General features: G+C 41.2%; 1 protein-coding gene across 4 annotated transcripts in view; it reads right to left on the reverse strand.

The window, feature by feature from the left end:
* Nucleotides 1-18,278, reverse strand: part of NR6A1 (nuclear receptor subfamily 6 group A member 1) — a gene marked incomplete at its 3' end in the record, with an annotated part of 172,622 nt that extends 154,344 nt beyond the window's left edge. For all 4 annotated transcript variants that reach the window (XM_081103288.1, XM_081103286.1, XM_081103287.1 and 1 more), the window contains exon 1: nt 18,037-18,278. In XM_081103288.1, coding sequence (XP_080959414.1) covers nt 18,037-18,136 — 100 coding nt within the window. In that variant the 5' untranslated portion in view covers nt 18,137-18,278. The remainder of the gene's footprint in view (nt 1-18,036) is intronic.
* Nucleotides 18,279-18,480: the final 202 nt, after the last annotated feature.

Genomic DNA, 18,480 nt, shown 5'->3' on the forward strand with positions numbered 1-18,480 from the left:
TCCAAGTCAATTCACCAAATAGTCAAATCTCCAAATAGCCAATTCTCTAAATTTACCAAAATTTTGTTTTAAATATTTATAATAATTTGTATTGATGAGGAAGTTTAATTAACTTTTAAAGATTTCTGCCAAATTAAAACTGACAGGATAGAAGCATTTCCAAGAATGTTTAATTTATTTCTACCCCAGTTCTGCTGCTGCAGATGGAAGAGCCAGTGTAGAGAGAGGAGCTCTACTTGCAGAAATATACAACCTGGTCTGAGCTGCAGGTGAGATGGGAAAGGGGTGAGGTATAGGAAAAGATGGAGAAGGAAATGGGAAAAAAATAGTTGAATTGAATATTGGGTAAACGGAACACATGGCAAACTAGTTTCAATTACTTGGATTTTGGTAAACTGTCTTGTTTACCCATAAACCAGGTGGTATTAACCTTATTCCCAGACAAGAAAATTAAGAAATGTTCAATAACTTTCATACAAAGTGCACAGCTACACTCTAGGTTCTTCACACACAACCTCATTTTATTCTTCAGTAATCTCTGCTTGGTAATCCTGAGGGAGGGAAAGAGGAGAAGAGAGGGTGGGGGGAGGAGGAGGAGAGAGGATGGGGGAAGAGAGGGAAGAGAGGGAAAGAGGGAAGGAGGGAAAGAGGGAAGGAGGGAAGGAGGGAAGGAGGGAAGGAAGGAGAGAGAGAGGGAGAGGGAGAGATCAATTTGTTATTCCACTTATGCATTCATTGGTTGATTCTTATATGTGCTCTGACTGACCTGGAATTGAACCCACAATCTTGGTGTATTGGCGGTGGGTGGGTAGGGGTAGGGGGAGTTCTAACCCAGGGGTGGGGAACCTTTTTTCTGCCAAGGACCATTTGGATATCTATAACATCAATCGCAAGCCATACAAAATTATCCACTTAAAAATTAGCCTGCTATATTTGGTCAAACATTTAACTAATTAACCCTTAATGCCTTGGCAGAGCCAGACCAAATGATTTCATGGGCCTTAAAGGTACAGCCAATTGAGCTACCCAGCCAGGGGCTCGCCTAAATAATTTTATTTTTTTAATCCTCACTGGAGGATATGTTTTACTGATTTTAGAGAGAGGGAAGAGAGGGAGGAAGGAGAAGTGGGGGAAGAGGAGAGAGAGAAGGAGAAACATCTGTGAGAGACACATCCATCGGTTGCCTCACTTAAGTACCCCCACCAGGGATCAACTCCACAACTTAGTGCCCTGACCAGGAATCTTCTGACAACCTTTTGGTGCAAGGGACAATGCTCCAACCAACTAAGCCACAAGGGCCAGGGCACCCCAAAATAATTTTTAATTGCCACCTCAACCAATGCAATGTTGTCTTATCATAATACAACTAGTGGCCCATTGCACGAAGATTCCTGCAATAGGCCTTCCTTCCCCTGGCTGCCGGCACCAGTTTTCCGCCGGCACCTGGGACCCAGGCCTTTGGTCCAGCCAAAGCAGCGAGGCTTGGCTTCTCCCCCGGTGATCCAGGCCCCCAGCCCCTCCTTCAGCGGAGTCCAGGGCCGGCAGGAAGCTTGGCTTCCTCCATCACCAGGAGCAACCCAAGCCTCCTGCTCGCTCCAACTCCGTGACCACCACCATCTTCAGTATCTTCAGTCTTCGTTCTGTGCCTGCGTATGCAAATTAACTGCCATCTTTGTTGGGTTAATTTGCATAGTTGCTCTGATTGGCTGGTGGGTGTAGCGGAGTGATGGAGTGGCTGAGTGATGGTTAATTTGCATGTTTCTCTTTTATTATATAGGATGCCACTTACTCTAGAGTACTGCTATACAGAAGTTGTGTGGCACTGTTGCCAGACTAAACTGAGATAATTTCATTTAGCCTGGAAAACCTTACTTATACATATGATTTCAGATAAATTTTGCAAAACTAAAATTCTTGAGAATCCCAATTATCATCTTTACAGACCCAAACTGGCAATTCAAAAGAAAGTCTGGACTGAAACTGGTTTGGCTCAGTGGATAAACCGTCGGCCTGCAGACTGAAAAGTCCCAGGTTCGATTCCGGTAAAGGGCATGTACCTGGGTTGTGGGCACATCCCCAGTAGGAGATGTGCAGGAGGCAGCTGATAAATGTTTCTAACTATCTCTCTCCCTTCTTCTCTGTAAAAAATCAATAAAAAAAAATATATATATATATATATATATATTTAAAAAAAAAAAGTCTGGGCTAGTCTCATTAAATAAATGTAAAAACTAAAATAATTTTGAAATGTACAATGCTTGTTCAAACTATGTGCCTTACAACTGGACTCTTCAGGGATTCATCACATTTATGATGACGCTAGGAGACAATGCTAGAGAAGTCAGAGCTCACCCATTGACACATAAAACCTGACTTTTCTTACAGCAACAATTATGTTTCCTTCTGCCAATCAGATAGTAGAGCTTAAGGCTCTCTAAACAACTGAAAATACGTTCTGCCCTTTATGGGAAGCAGAAAAACTCTATTCATAGATCTTATGACACAATCTACACTAATAAAAGAGAAAAATGGTAATTGGCATACGGCGATACCTTTTTCATTGGCTAATCAGGGCTATATGCAAATTAACTGCCAACTAAGATTGGCAGTTAACTGCCAAGATTGGCAGTTAAATGCCAACAAGATGGCGGCTAATTTGCATATGTAGGCACAACGCAGGGAGGCGAAAGGGAAAGCAGGAAGAAGCCCCCTGCCACTGACAGTGATCGGAAACCCAGTGGGGAGCTAAACCCTGGGGCCGCCTTTGCCCTGCCCCCAGCCATGATCAGAGAATCAGGCGCCTTTGCCGCACTGGCCAGTGATAGCAGGAAGTAGGGGTGGAGCCAGCGATGGGAGCTGGGCACGGTCGAAGCTGGCAGTCCCAGGAGCTAGGGGTCCCTTGCCTGGGCCTAAAGCGAAGCCCACGATCGCGGCGCCCCCCACTGCCACTGCAGGTCCCCGCTGCCTGGGCCGGACGCCTAGGCCAGAGGCGTTAGGCCTGGGCAGGGGCAGAGCCTGCAACCGCGGGGAGCTGGGGGTCCCCTGCCCAGGCCTGACACCTCTGCCGGAGGCCTCAGGCCTGGTCAAGGGGCCGATCCGGTGATTGGTGATCGGAGGGTGATGAGGGTCAACTCCTCTGGCTGAGGCATCAGGCCTGGGTGGGGGGTGGAGCCGGGGATTGGGGGGATATGATGGTCCCCTTGCCCAGGCATGAAGCCTGGGTCAGAGGCGTCAGGCTTGGGCGGGGGGTGGAGCAAGCGATCAGAGGGAGATGGGGGTCCCCTGCCCAGGCATGATTCCTGGGCCTGAGGCCTCAGGCCTGGGTGGGGGCCAGAGCCAGTGATCGGGGGGAGATGGAGGTCCCCTGTCCAAGCCTGACACCTCTGGCGGAGGCGTCAGGCCTGGGCAAGGGGCTGATCAGGCGATCGGAGGGTGATGGGGGTCAACGCCTGAGGGCTCCCAGTATGTGAGAGGGGGCAGGCTGGGCTGAGGGACACTCTCCCCCCCCACACACACACACACACCCAGTGCACGAATTTCGTGCACCGGGCCCCTAGTTCATATATAAAGCATTTTTAAAATATTAACATTTTTACTTTTACACTGCCTGTTTTTACTAGCAAAGTTACAATTCCTATAAAATATTTTAATAACCAATTAAACTGGTATTTATAAAAAGCATTAAACATGTTGTGATTCCTCATTGGATTCAAAAATCGCTTTGATGTTACGATGGGGAAAAAGATCTTTTCAGCAAATACGAATATTGCAAATTGACACACTGAAAAATTAAGAGTTGACAAATTTAATTTTTTAAGTCCATTTCAGATGTCTCTTTTGCACTTAATGCCTCTTTAATTATTTCTGATCTTCACTGTACACCCAAGGCTATCCTTAATGTTTTATCAAATAGAATGCAATTCTACCTAACCTCTTTTGAAATCAACAAAAGCTATAAATTTAACTCAAGACAGCTTTTGTAGTTCAGTTAGATTCAAGGTCATCTCAATGCTTTTAATTACTAACCAGGATTTGAGGAGGTTTGCAATTGGTATAGTTGAGGGAAAGAGCAGCTGGCTTATTCATTTTGTTATTAAAGAGCATTATAAACACTGTGTCTTGGCAAACTGCAACTTCTCTGGACCACCAGTGGTAAGCACAAGAACAGAACAGAGTGAATGATTTTCAGACATTAGTGTTTACTCACTCAACGTAAACTTTAAAAATTACTGGAAGACTCTTTAATTTTAACAAATGTGATTTATGCTTTAACTCATAATTTGTACATAAGCAGATTCCATTCTGAAACCAGCCTTGTTACAAACTGTGAATGCCTTTCAAATTAGCATACGATTCATTTAAGTCTCTTCACTATAACCCTATGCAGGATCAACATAGAAGTCAGCCACTGAGGAACCCATGATGATTCTTCCGATTTCTTAAGGAATAAGTTTAACTTCAGTCTCCATACACTTAATTTCTAATCAAACTCATCAAATTCAATTCTAAGTTTCAGGATTTATTCAAGACTTTGAGGAAGATGATATAGATGTGTGACATAGTCAGGCAGTCACACACACACACTCCATCCTCCCAAGATTTTTAGAGGCAACCAGAGAAGGCTCAAGTATCTCTGCCACCCATTCCCCCATAATCCTATATAATAAAAGCCTAATATGCAAATTGTCCTCGTGGGCTGTCATTCGACCAGGAGTTCGACGGCTCACTATGACATGCATTGACCACCAGGGGGCGGCACAGAACATGGCGGGTGTTGGCAACGCAGCACTGGCAGTGGGCAGCTATGCAGGCACTGCCAACTCCGATGGGCCCCAACGAGAGTGGGACCGTGGCAGGATGGTGGAGCAGGTGAGCGGGCAGCACCAGGCCAAGGCAGGTGCAAGCAGAGCTGCGGGACTGGGAGGCTGGGGGGGCAAGCTGGGGCTACGAGGCTGGGGGCCCGAGCTGGGGCCTGATCTCCGCAGGCCACCCCCAAGGAACCCCACCTGTGCATGAATTCGTGCACTGGGCCTCTAGGCTATAATAGAAGGAAGCCACAGAAGAGAACCTAAGCTCTGATCTGACCAAGCTAGAGATACTGGGTTGGGGGGGGGGGGAGGGATTTGGAAGGCAACATGCATATGTGAGGCCTGGTACCAGAAATCTTAAAGATTCAGAGGACAAAAGGCATTGAGAATATACCTCTTCACACAAAAGAGAGAGAGAAAACAAAGCAAATAACCTACCACAGTGCCTCAATTCTATCTCAAGTACAGGGCATTTATTTTAAAAATAAGTACTGCTGACAACCCTAGATTTTAGTATACAAAATACCTTAGTGAACTGGCTGCTGGCAAAGGTACATAAGTATTTCTAAAAATCGATTCCCCCAAAATAAAAGAAAACACAAGATGGTCTGGGCAGAACTGTCATATCAGAAACTAAAAACTATCTCAATGTCCAAAATCAAAAACAATAGGCTGTCATATAGCTATTAAAATTTTTAAGTAATTTCATGTCAAATGAATAAAGTTCATAACAAGAAAGGCTTTAAAACAAAAGGCATAAAACTTAATGGCATATATAATCACAATAAGCAAAAACCTAGGATTTGAAGTCCAGAAGAAAATAATTTTAAAATTTAATGAAAGTTGCTTGGAGACAAACTATAGGTAATTTCCCCTTACTTTTCTGTATTTTCTACAGTGACCAACCATTTCTAATTTTAAAACATTAGGTTACCTAAACAGTTCACACCTATGGACCTAAGGGCTACAGGCAATTCAAGCACAGAGCTGAGAGATCACACCATTTAAAATTTAAATACAAGATACAGCTAAATCACTCCTGCTTTTATTTATATGCAAGCACTTCCAACTGTGTTCCCCTGGGCAATGCTCTGGAGTTGCTTTACAAACAAGGCATTGGAAGCACTGAATATTCTCCAACCATGAGTCCCATCTATGCTCCTGAAAACTAGCTTTGGAGAAAAAATTTACAGTATTTCATATTACCCATGAATGCTTGGTAATTGGTTTTTCCTTATCAATGGGCACACTATATGAAAATCAAACTTACTTTGAAATATTTTAAAAAAGTTCACAGCAGATAGGAAATTTTATCTTAAAAAGTTAAATGCCTTTCTTCATCACAGTAGCACTTTCAGTAACTACTTGCCATCAGTTAGCTCTAAATTCCAGCCAGCCCAATTATCTCTCAGATTTGATCTGTCAGCAAGTAAGGAAATATATTTTTGTGAGAAAGCAATTGTAATTTCCCACATTAGGTGATTGATTAAGTTCTCTCCTCTAAAAGGCTGATTGGTTTCCTGGTGCCAGTAAAATGATTGATGAATATTTCAACTGCAGCTCCCTTGCTGCCCCCCACCCTCACTGCACCCCTCCCCCATGCAATGCCGCTCCTTTCCTGCTGGGTTCCCTTTTTACAGACCAACAGCATTTAAGGAGGTTCTGTAATTTTCCTTAATGAATCCACATTCTCAAATGTAGGGCATTTAATCTTCTCCATGCTGAATGAGTTTTGCAAAAAAAAAAAAAAAAAAAAATCCCTTTAAAAGGAATGAAGGAAAACTCTGAAATTAACTATGAGTTTGAGTCAGTGAATGAAATTGTACTTACAAGGGGTATAAATGGGAAGAAAGTGATCATGTTAAAAAAAATGACAACTATATCAAATTTCAAGTTTACATTATAAATGATGAAAACACTGGAACTTTAGTTGCAAACATTTCTATAATATGAACCTGGAAAATGGAATTTACATGTAAATTATGTGATCCCACAAACTTAAAAGCAGCCAGGTATTCTAAAATCAGGACAGGGTAACAGTATAAATCTTCTTTAGGGGAAGACTGAACAGCATCTGAAATCAAAATCATCCCTGAGAATCTGGCTGTTAGCACCATAGCTATGTGCTTTAGGCTGGGCTTGCCTAAATTGCAATTTCCTGTTTTACCCAATTCATTCCATCATCAAACTGAAAAATCCCTTCCGGGATTATCTAATTTAGTGTCTTCATCTTATAGGTGGGCCCATAGAGATGTACCTTTGTAACAGAGCTGGAATCAGAACCCAGGCAAAACACAGGCTCATCAACTATTTCCTGGGCCTCACAAATCTTTTCCTACTTGAACTACACTGCTATCACATCTAACCCACACTGCCACATCTTTCTCACTCTCTTTGTTAGGAAGTCATTTTGTATATTTCACAAGCTTTGGACAACTGGGCTCTTATATTTCCATTTTCAAAGGGTCACATCAACTTTCTTGGATTGGTTCTCCTCTCTTTCATATAGCCAGCTTTTGTGTGGCAGAATTTTTTAAAAAGGTACAAAAGACAAAGGCCATCTTTTCCTAAACTGCATTCCCCAATGCAGTCAAGCATATTTGTATGTATTTGGTGTATCTAGTCATTTTAGTTACAAGAAGGGCCACATTTCCAAACAGAAACTACATTCTGGTTCCAGGAGGGCCCATAAAACCTTGGATTCAACACACTTTTGATTTATATACTGACCCCAGTTGCCTTAGGGACTGAAATGCACATTCCCTTCCCTTATATTTTGTAGACTTCCTCTGACCACCTGCAAAGGATTCAGATTCCTAACCTGACCATTCCTTTATTTCATTCATTCAACATTCATGAAACAGCAAATCTTTGTGTTTAGTGCGGAGGAAACAGATTCAAGATATGATATCCCTGCCTTGAGTAGCTCAAAACCCCTTTCTTCCTTAGCACCCCTCAGATTTACCAAGGATTGTTCCTGATTCTGCAGAAACTGTTTTCTGGTTGGCTTATTAAAGCCAACGTAAAAGAAAAAAGTCACTTGCAACTTTTAAGAGTGGATCTTTGTCACTCTCTTAATCTACAGGGAGTTGATTTCTGGGCCTCCTCAACAATTATAAATGCCCTAGATTCACGAGTGCTTCCTTTGGGGCAGATACTTTGCTTGGCACTTTACAGACTTTGTCACTAATCCTAGTAACCCTAAAGTCAATTTCAGAAATGTTATAGTAGGGGGAGGGAAGTGTTAAATCTAGAAAACAAATTATTAATGCTGTTGCTGTGAAGTCTGGGGCTTGACTTCTGTGGTCTTCAGTTTTCACATCTATAAATTGGAGATGTTAATAAAATGCATACCTCATAGGGTTATGAGGGTAATGTGAGTTAATACATGTAAGGTACTTAGAATATTATATAACAAGCACTATATAAATTTTAGCTGCTATTATTAAATGAGAACACTAAAGTTCAGAGAAGTCAAGTGACAAAGTCACATAGCTGTGATCTTTGTTCTGCCACACTCCAGAGTCTCTGCTCTTTCCCTCTCACACCATCATACAAAAATCCTTCCTCCCTGGCTGAGACTACTACAGCCACTTCCAAAAAACAAAGCCCTCTAAATAGATAACAGTGGGGGGTTTCCCCCAGGTGGTTTATTATCCTACTAAAAAGGCATTTTAGAAGAAGGGTTGTAAGGCTTTGAAAGGAAGTTTCCTGACAGGTTAGATTTCTACAGTACAGCAAGAATATGGAAGAAAAAGTATCTGCCTCGATTATTAAGTTCAGTAACTAAAGCGATTCATTTCAACTGATGAAGAATGCATTTAAAGATTTCATCTGAAATCTAACATAAAATCCAAGTATTAAAGTGAAAAAGGAAAGGATTGTTTCATCTAACATAAAATCCAAGTATTAAAATGAAAAAGGAAAGGATTGTTACATTGCAACCCCCACGGAACACAAAAATGCTTTAAGAGGTACATTATGTGACACTCCAAGAACATCAAGATAATTACAGAGCTCTCAGGAAGGAAGCCCAAATCTCTCACTGATCTTTCATCACCCACCAAGCTTCATCTAGAATTCTGACCCAGTAACTCCTTTTTGTTATTCACATTGTTAGGTGACATTTCTTCTGCCAGCAATCTCACTACAGAATGAGTTCTACCTAGCAACTATCCTAAGGAATAAATCCCTAACTGTTTAACAACTCAGTAATTGACTTACACTAAAATGTTACTCACACTAGGAAAGGGTATTATTCTTAAGCCAGGAGTGGAGATGCTTCTCCTTACAGACTTTATTACCACCTCCCTCACTGAAAACCAGGTTAAAAGTCAAGCCAATTCTACAAAATGACATTGCCAAAATAACAACTTTAGAAGACTCAATGAAAACCAAACATGACTACTGAAAACAAACAAGCTATCTTTGATGGAAGTTTTAAAAAGGAAGAATTTTTATCTCTTATAAATGGTTCATTAATTTTATAGCAATGACCCTTAATAGTAAGAAAGTATTTTTTTTGTGTTGTCGGATTTATTTCCATAGTTTCAAATCTATCCTTTGTGAGGACACAGGTTCTATTGGAAAATTTCTGCCGCAAGATAGTGAACAGGTTTCATGTTAGCAGGTAACAAAGTCTTATCAGAGAATTCAGTGAGGGTAAACTATGACACACTTCATTTAGCCTCAAGCAAAGATAAAAACTTAATGGCATGAATGCATTTTCAATTTTATTTTTCCTCCGTAGCCCCCCTTTACAGAAGGGGGGAAAAGGAAACGAAAGAAAAACCCAAAGTAAATGAGTCCTAATAATATCTGGTGAAGTCACCATTTTCTTACATATTAAGTTGATTAATTTAGAACAGAGGCTTTTTCACATATCTTGGTCCGAGTGGACTTAACCTATTATGAATATAAATAACATTTTTATTAAAAATAACTATATTTTACAAAAAAAACAGTGAAAAGAGTGGCACTGTTTATAGTTTTGCTAATCTCTTAATATCAGGCTTAATTCTGTCAGCTAGATTCTCCTATATGCAATCAGTACGTTGTGATATATATTGTTTTGGTTGAGATATGGAGGCAGAAAATCAGGCCTCACACGGATTTGAGAGTATTTGCTTATTAAAATAATTACAGATATTTTTCTTTAATAATACACCAAAACTTAGTAAGTGCTGGTTTCTTAAAGGTTAGTTCAATGTGAAATCTAAAACCATGAACAATGAACTTTGTATAGTTACATTAAAATCCATTAGTCTATGTAACATTTTGAACAGGTATTTTACCCATGCAGGATTTTGTAATATCATATAACCAGAGATTTGGAAAATACTCCTTTACTAAAATAAGATTATCTTCAAAATGTCATCATTTCATTATACAATATAAAAAAATCATATTTGTTAATATCACCATCAGTCTCATCAAAAAAGACTAAGTATTGGGAAGCTGTCAAGCTCAGAGTGACTGGTAGAAGATTTCCAAAATGCTATTGTTGCTTGAAAGCTCAACTTTTATTCACCAGCAACAAATGTCAGTTTTTCTTGGATAACAGGCTCACTGTTTATTTTCTTAAAAACGATCTGCCAAATACCCAAATCTGAATAAACCATAGTTTGTTAATTGTTCTTTCAAGTAAAAATGGTGTCTATAAAAAAAAAAAAAAAGAAAGAAAAAGAAAAAGCAGCTAGTTCAGCTCACAACATAATGAGCTGCATGCAACTTTTCTATTTTGGTATGCAGCAGCAATGCTTTGCGTGTACTTGACATAGAATATCGAAAACAAGTATACTCAAGAGTTGAGATTTAATACAATTAATCATTTTTATTGCTTCATCTAAGACATTCTTAAGTGAAAATGGCTTCTTTTTTTAAAAATGCAAGCATATGGAGGTGAAGAATACAACTACTACTACTACAATTTGTTTTCTTGATTTCTGCTAAGGCGCCAACAGTTTTGACCCACCACTGTTTTTGCAACATCAGTGCAAATGTCAACATGGCGAAAAAGACAAAAAAATGTCAGTATTATTATAAAAATTGTTTTGAGCTCAAGAGCTTCCTTGAAAGGGTTTCAGGGACACCCCTAGAGGTCCATGGACCACAATTTGAAAGCTACTGGTTTCGATAATACAGTAAATAACAAATTTAATGACTCAATAAGTGGAAGGAGATTAAGTCTGAAACAATCCAGTAATGAATGATCAGCAAATGATAAATGGTAGAAAATATACAATCCAACTGAGTACTATTTCATTAATCATTTATAAATTTAAAAGGCAAGAGATGAGGAAACAGGATAAAAGGTATATAAGGCTTCACAGAATTGTCCTATTCTTTATTTTCTCTTGTGAGAGAAAAACTAAATTGCATAAATTGGAGTTAATTTAGGGATTTTTTTTTAATACAAGTGTATGAAGGTGAAGAATACAATGACTACTACTACAGTTCGGTGCCTTGATTGTGATAAAAAAAGAACACTGCATCTGATCCTTTACAGCATAAGGAATTAACAAAAATGATCAAGTCTGAATTTTTAATACTTCCAAGATGATACAGCTTCAGGACTGAAATAAGAGCATGAACAAATAAAATTATTTTTTAATGTTTTCCTTTTTATTGAATGTATTGGGGTAACACTGAAAATTTCATTTTTTAATGAAAACTCAATACAGTTAAGTAGTTCCTTCACTGAAATCAGTCTGTCCTTCATTTTGGCACAGATTTGTTACTGAAATGTTTCCTGAGTCTTAAACTAAGACTCAAAGGAAATATCATAGGAAGTTTAAACATTGATTAAATCAATCATGTCCGTTTTCAATCAATAGTTTTAGAGGAAAACATAAAGAACACAAATTTTGACAGTACCTTGATGGATTGAAAGAGCAAGCAGAACCCACTAGTAGACCTATGAAATGCTTCTATGGAGAGATCTACAATTCTATGGTACTATGAAAAATAAGGAGTTGGAAATAAACAGCTGAGAAAACTATCTACCTCTTCCACATGAGGAATTTAGTTGTGCATTTCTCTCTCAAATGCAATTCTTGAGTATATTTTTAAATGAATTATAAATCATTTTTAATGTAAATAGTTGTTCAAGCAAGTATCTATGTTTAATACATCCTCTGCTAATACCATCACGACAGTTCCAATAAGCTAAAGGTTATTATGCAATTCCCTCTACCCCATTATCAAATTATTTTTATAATTTCTCACTTTGGCAATGACAGCAAAGTCACTATCCGGTTCAAACCACCCACAGAGTATATCTTCAAATCAAACCGCCAGGATTTGTTTCCAGAATACATTACTTGTTGCTGTCTAGGGAATTGGTTTTGGAAACATTACACTCACCAGCTGACTTATCAACAGTGCCCTTAGAATTGACACCAACTTAAAGGCAAGACTCCTTCCAGAAAATATAAAAATATGCTACTACTGCCATCTGCGGTTTATGCTTGAATAGCTTCTCTGGTGTAAACAGACTTCAGGGTATACAATTCGCAATGAGGATCCAAAGACTCATTATTTGAAGATACTTCTTAGTTAACTCAATATAATAAATTGTAGCATTTAGTATATGAGAGAAGAATTTGTAGTTCTCTTTTTGAACTTATATAATGAGGAAGGAGGAAACCACAAAACACCTTCAATGAAAATGGTTATAGTGCCTAAGGGCTAACTTTTGTTTTCCCCAAATGTCCACACTCCTAAGGAAATTCAAAAGACTTGAATGCTTCCTGTGAATTTATAATTAGGATAACTTCGCTTAAAATAGTGATTGTCAATATTAAAACATTCCCAAAAATTTTAAAGAAATCCAGGGATTTTTAAAGAAATCCAGGGATTTTCTACTTAGACATGAGAGTTTGGTCAGTTTGCTTCCTTCAAGATAAATTTTAAAGATTCAATTATTCCTATAATTTTTTTAAGTACAAAAATTCCAAAATGCAAATGAAGCCTTCAAGTAGGTTATTTTCACAACTTATTTTCTCTCAGTTTGCTTTCTCAAATGACAACCACTGTAGCTTAGGGATCAAAAGATTTGGTGCAGCTGGGGGTGGGGTAAAGAGCAATTCAGCTTCCCAACAGCCAGCTGAGGAAATCCTGGTTCTCTCCCCAACTAAATCACTGTTAATTAGAATTGCTGGGTTATATAGTAAAGTCTTATTTAAATAATCGTAAGGGGGGGGAGGTCTGTTTTCTTGAGAAACTGTTCTACGCAGGCTACTACTGTTTAACAGCAGGTAATAAGGAAATTATTAAATTAAGTACGAAATTCTTTAAAATAAAGTTCTCTATTCTATAGTTATTTCTAAACCACACTGAAAAGCAGGTTAGAGACAACGGTTTTTTTCTAACTTTACATTATTAAGGAAACTAATATCTAAAGCCATGTCGGAAAACAAGCAATAAACAAACAGCAGACTGATTCTATGAGTACTGTAGATCAAAGTTACATTAAGAACTTTTTTTTAAATGTAAGATTAAGCTCAGATGAATCTGAAACATCAGCTCAACACAAGATAAAGAATTACAAGCTCAGTACTTCTTGCCGACTTTTAAAAATTCTGGTATTTCTAAACCCTAGTTATCAATCAAAGGCATCCATAAACCCATAAGAAATTACCTGAGCTAGGAAAAGCTGATATTAAGAATATGAAAGTTTAAAAGAATGTATTTTCTTTCACAATGTGTTGGTTTTATAAATACTTTCAAAGTATAACAGAGAGATGGGTGTATTATATCACTACTTGTGTGGATATATTCAATAGCTACCTTCTGTTTAAAATTGTTTCAAGGACACTTATTCTTTGCTGAAATGGAAGCTTTGTTTTTATCTGTTGAGTCAGAATTCTGATTTTTCTGATTATGACCCTTTTACACATAAAAAATGACTGGTTCACATACACACCAAAAAAAAAAAGGCATTTTGATTGTTATACTTTAAAAGAAAAGATTGGACCAAAAATTTAAATGTATTCTGAAAATGCATCTTCCCAAATTTAAGTTTCAACATGGAAAAAATACTTACACTGAAATGTCATTTAACTTGGCCACAACACAAAAATAAACGTAAGAACAAAAAATAATAATAAGACAAGGCCCCTGAAATCTGGATGAGCATGCTGAAAAGGAAGTCTCCTATGTCAAAGAAGCTGTCCTTAATTCTGAAGCCAGAAGTTGCCAGCTGACCACAATTCATTAATGGACCAATTTATTCAATTCAAACTAATAAATATCTAACCTAGTTATAATACAGGATGAAATTCACTTACTTACACAGTCCCAGGCCCCAAAACATGCAAGTATCATTAGCGATTTAAAGCCTACTTGCATAACAAGCACTGTAAGTGGTGTTAGAAACTCCCCTTAGCAGTATCATAGTAGTTGGCATTTCTACTCTCCATCCCCCACTAACCTAAAATGAGATATTTTATTTTCTACATTTGTTCCACGACCCCGGTAAAAGGAAAGAGGAACCAAGAAATTATGAATAAAATATGGGAGTGCATGATTTGGGCATATTTTAGGAAATGTACATGTTCTTTTTCATTAGCTGCCATCTCAGTCCTCCTCATCTAACTCCTGTTCATGTGCTAGTGCATGAGCACACACACATCCTTTTGCTATAAAATTCAGAATGACTTACAGATTAGGAAGCATGTCATGATCATATTTTGATTACATGAAACAGAAATACTCAAAAAAGAATTTGGTGGATGGTAAATCTAAGTTTGGAAATGTGGTCCTCTCACATTTCTGCTATTCCAAAATCAAAAGTGAATCTGCTCACTGTTGCTTTTCAATGTTCTTTGGAGGTCAGAGAACCTACCAAAAAAAAACCAAAAAAAAAACCCAACAACCTGTGTGCTGCTTGTTCTAAAGAAAAACATTACTAGAGCATGCATTTTTTTTAAATGAAAGAAATTTTTGAGGTGATTTAGAATTAATTTTCAAAGTCACAAACTGAAGCTAAATTGTCATGGAAAACACTTGCTAATTTGTTTTCAGGAATAACATTTGGATGGCAGGGCTATAGCAGAAAAAGGGCATCCAATTATTTAGTGAACTTTTCTCATTTCTCCAAAGTGTAATTATATAAAACATGCTTTTAATTACTGATAATGGCTTATAACCTTTTTTTGCTTGAAATATTTAAGTCTACTTCCTCATTCTCTTAAAATAAAATGAACAAATGCAATATTTAGCATATACTTCCTCAAATCATTCATTTTTCTTTACCCCATAAGGGAGCAGTCCTCTAAATTAGTTCACTTTTGTTTTGAAAACCTACAAGCAACAACTGTAAATATCTAGTGCAGTTAGCACAGGGAATTCCTGGAAGGGTGATGGTGCATCAAAAGGCTAGCAACTCTGTTCTGATAGAATAATAAAAACCATTTAAAGGACTGTAAATTCAACATCAATGGCGTTTCCGGCAGGAAAACATTTCTAAAATTCCACCTCCAGTTTATTCATGACAGAAACCAAAGACCTCCTATCAAGATAGTTATCTATTGCAAATATTTTATACAAAATGAAAATCAGTCGGTAGGATAAAAAGTGAGAAAATTTCATTTTCTCTGCTTAGAACTTAAGCAGTTTCATTTACTTTTAGAGAAAAATAAAGAAAACATAAAAGAAAAAAATATCCCCACCATTCCAAAGATAAACTTTTCCTTTTCTTTTGTTTGTGTTTTTGTATGTGTAACTTTTCTGTGAGCATGTTATCGAGATAATGAACATAAATTGTAAAACAGAACACAATGCTCATTTTTACACTGAAAAGTAAAGCATCCTACAAGTTTAATGTTTCATGTATTTTCTTTTAAGCTCATCAAATTGCCAAAAGTCCCACTGTGTTTTCGACAAAAAGGAAATACTTATAGGACTGATGTAAAATATTAAAGCCACCTTAGCTTAAGTGGATTGCTCCATAGCAGTCTTTTGAATGCTTCTGAGCAATTGAGGAAATGAGACTATGAATAGGAAATTTGATTAAGAGTTAAAATTACCATTGAGTTCTTTAAAATGTATTAATGAGTAATTAATAGCAAATGCAGTTCCCTAGGCTTCCCTTACAACAATATTCTCAAGTAGAATTTAAGTCTGCCGCAAAATCCATCTACATGTTAGGCAAAGGTGGGTACAGGAAGTATACACACAGAGAAAGGCATTATGAAAAACACACTAATATGGGCTATAAGATCTGGGGTTGGGTAAAAAAAATCAGCATGGTAAAATTTAGATCAGATTTAAACATTCACACATTAATAACAAGCCAAATCATTAAAAGCTTGAAAAGTTAAAAGCGTTAAAGAAATCCTTTGTTCCAGTATCCTGTCTCCTACCCTAACTAGATTCCAGCCTCCTTTGTGACACCGGATTTTATTGATCTCAAACATGTTCACATTCAGAAATTAGTCTCCAAAGACATCCCCAGAGACTGCCAGCCACCTAGATACCACACATCACGGACATCTTTAAAAAGGACAAGAGCTTTGAAAACATCACACTATTTGGTCAGCAACATGAAGTGACGTTAACCAGGCTCTCCTCTAAACACACGTTTCCCTTAACCGGTAAAAACTGCACGTCTCCTGAACTGACAGTGTATGTACGCAGGTTCAGAGCCACCCAAAGATTCCTTCTGTAGTTCCTCATTCATTCAACAACCGAGCACCTAGGTGACCGACATTCAGGTGACTTTCCTCACACCTGCCAGGTTACTCTCCCGACCGAGAAACTTCTTGTGGAAGCAATTTTTAGTGCCTCCTAACTGTCCCGGGTGTTGGCATTCACTCTGAAATCTGTTACTTGTGAGGCGCTGTTCGGTCCTAGATCTTTCAGAGAATTGCGAGTTTATGGCGCAGGGAGGGGAGGAGGCAAGGATCCCCGAGAGCCTGCCCTTTATTCGGAAATGAGATGTGAAAGGTGGGAGGCAGGGCAAATAAATAAATAAACCGGGTTTGCCGCCGGAGCGTTTGCCGGCCCGAACGAGCACCCTTTGTAATGCGGGCCTCCCGGGGCTATCGCCTGCGCTAATTGCTCCAGGGCGCTTTCCAAGTTCAAAAGTTCACCTTTTACGACCTCACAAAAGCTCCTTACACGTTACCAATAAAAACATCCCGCGGCCAACACCGAGGGGGGAAAATATCAAACCAAACAGATACAAATGAAACATCCCGCAGGGGGAGGGAGCCAGGGGCGGAGGGCGAGGCGCCCCCCGATATGGACGCGAGGAGCCTGAGGACTCGGCCGGGACGCGGGGGCAGCGGGGTGCGGTGGGTAGGGCCGGGCCAGGTGAGGCATTCTCGGGGCTCAGGGTCCCGGGTCCCCAGGGGACCGGGAGAAATGAGGTGGACAAGCGCGGACCCGGGCCCGCCCGGAGACACCGGGAGACAGGTGTCCCCAACACCCGGTCGGGCCAGAAAGTTGTCGCCTAACAGAGAAGGGGAGGGAGCAGGGGAAATGGGGTGCGGAGCAGGCCCCAAGGGGTGAGAACGGGGGACGCTGGGCGAGTAGCTAAGGGTGGGAGAGTCGGCGCAGAGCGGGAGGCTCGCAGCAGCACGGGGCGCGAGGGAGGTGCGGGCCTGCAGGGGAGGAGGCGAGGCTCCAGAAAGGTGTGGGCCGAGGGGACCGAGGGCGAGGGTGTGGCGTCGGGTCAGCAGGACGAGGAGGGAGCGTCAGCGGAGGGAGGAGGGACCCGCGTGGGGAGCGCCGAGGGGCCCGGGGGGAGGGGATGGCTCCGCGCGGAGGGGACCCTAGGGGGGAGAGGTCCCCCGCGGAGGGGACCCAGGGGGCAGGAAGCGGAGGCTCTGCGCAGAGGAGACCCGAGGGGGAGGGAAGCCCCACGGACGGGACGCGAGGTGGGGGTTGGGGGAGGGTCGCACAGAGGGGACGCGGACCCCGGGAAGGGGCGGGGGGTCTGCCATTAAGGAACCTGGGGGTGGGGGGAGGGCGGGGAGGGAAATGAAGGTCCGAGGAGAGGGACCAGGCCGGGGGAGGATCTGCACTGAGGAGAACCGGGAGGAGGAGGCTCCACACGGAGTAAGACGGGGAGGAGAGGGAGGGTCCGCGCAGAGGGGACCGGGGTGAAGGTCCATGCGCTGTAGCGTCCCAGGGTGATAGGAGACTGAGAGCCGGGGTACCCCGGGTTAGGGGCCATGGGCCGGCTCTGGGTGGTCCCGGACTCTGCACGCCCTTCACCCACCGTTGCGCGGCGGCGGAGGGAGCGCGGCGGGCGGCTCCAGGAACCCCGCCGAGCCCCCGCCGCCTGCCCCTCCGCTAGGAGGCCGTTCGTCCCGCTCCATGCGGTGGTGCTCAGGGCCCGCGCTCGGCTCGCTGCTCCGCCATGACCAGCGCCCTCGCCGCCGTCGTCGTCCGCCAGGGGGAGGGGGCTGTCAGGGGCCGGCGGGCTCCCGGCCGCCGCGCTCTCTGGGCCCCTTGCCACCCGGCTCCGCGCCCCTCCGCACCGCGCCCCCTCAGCACTGGCCAGCTCCCGCCCCCGACGTCACGCGCCGCTGCCACGCACGGGCCCGCGGGGCACGCTGGGAATTGGAGTCCGCCCGGCGAGGCCGGCCACGCGGGACTCCAGCAACTGAAGGGGTGGGAAGAACAATTAGCAGCTCTGAAGAACTGAAAGCCAAAGCCTGTT

The sequence above is a fragment of the Myotis nattereri genome (genome assembly GCF_964212035.1).
Source record: "Myotis nattereri genome assembly, chromosome: 12".
NCBI lineage: Eukaryota > Metazoa > Chordata > Mammalia > Chiroptera > Vespertilionidae > Myotis > Myotis nattereri.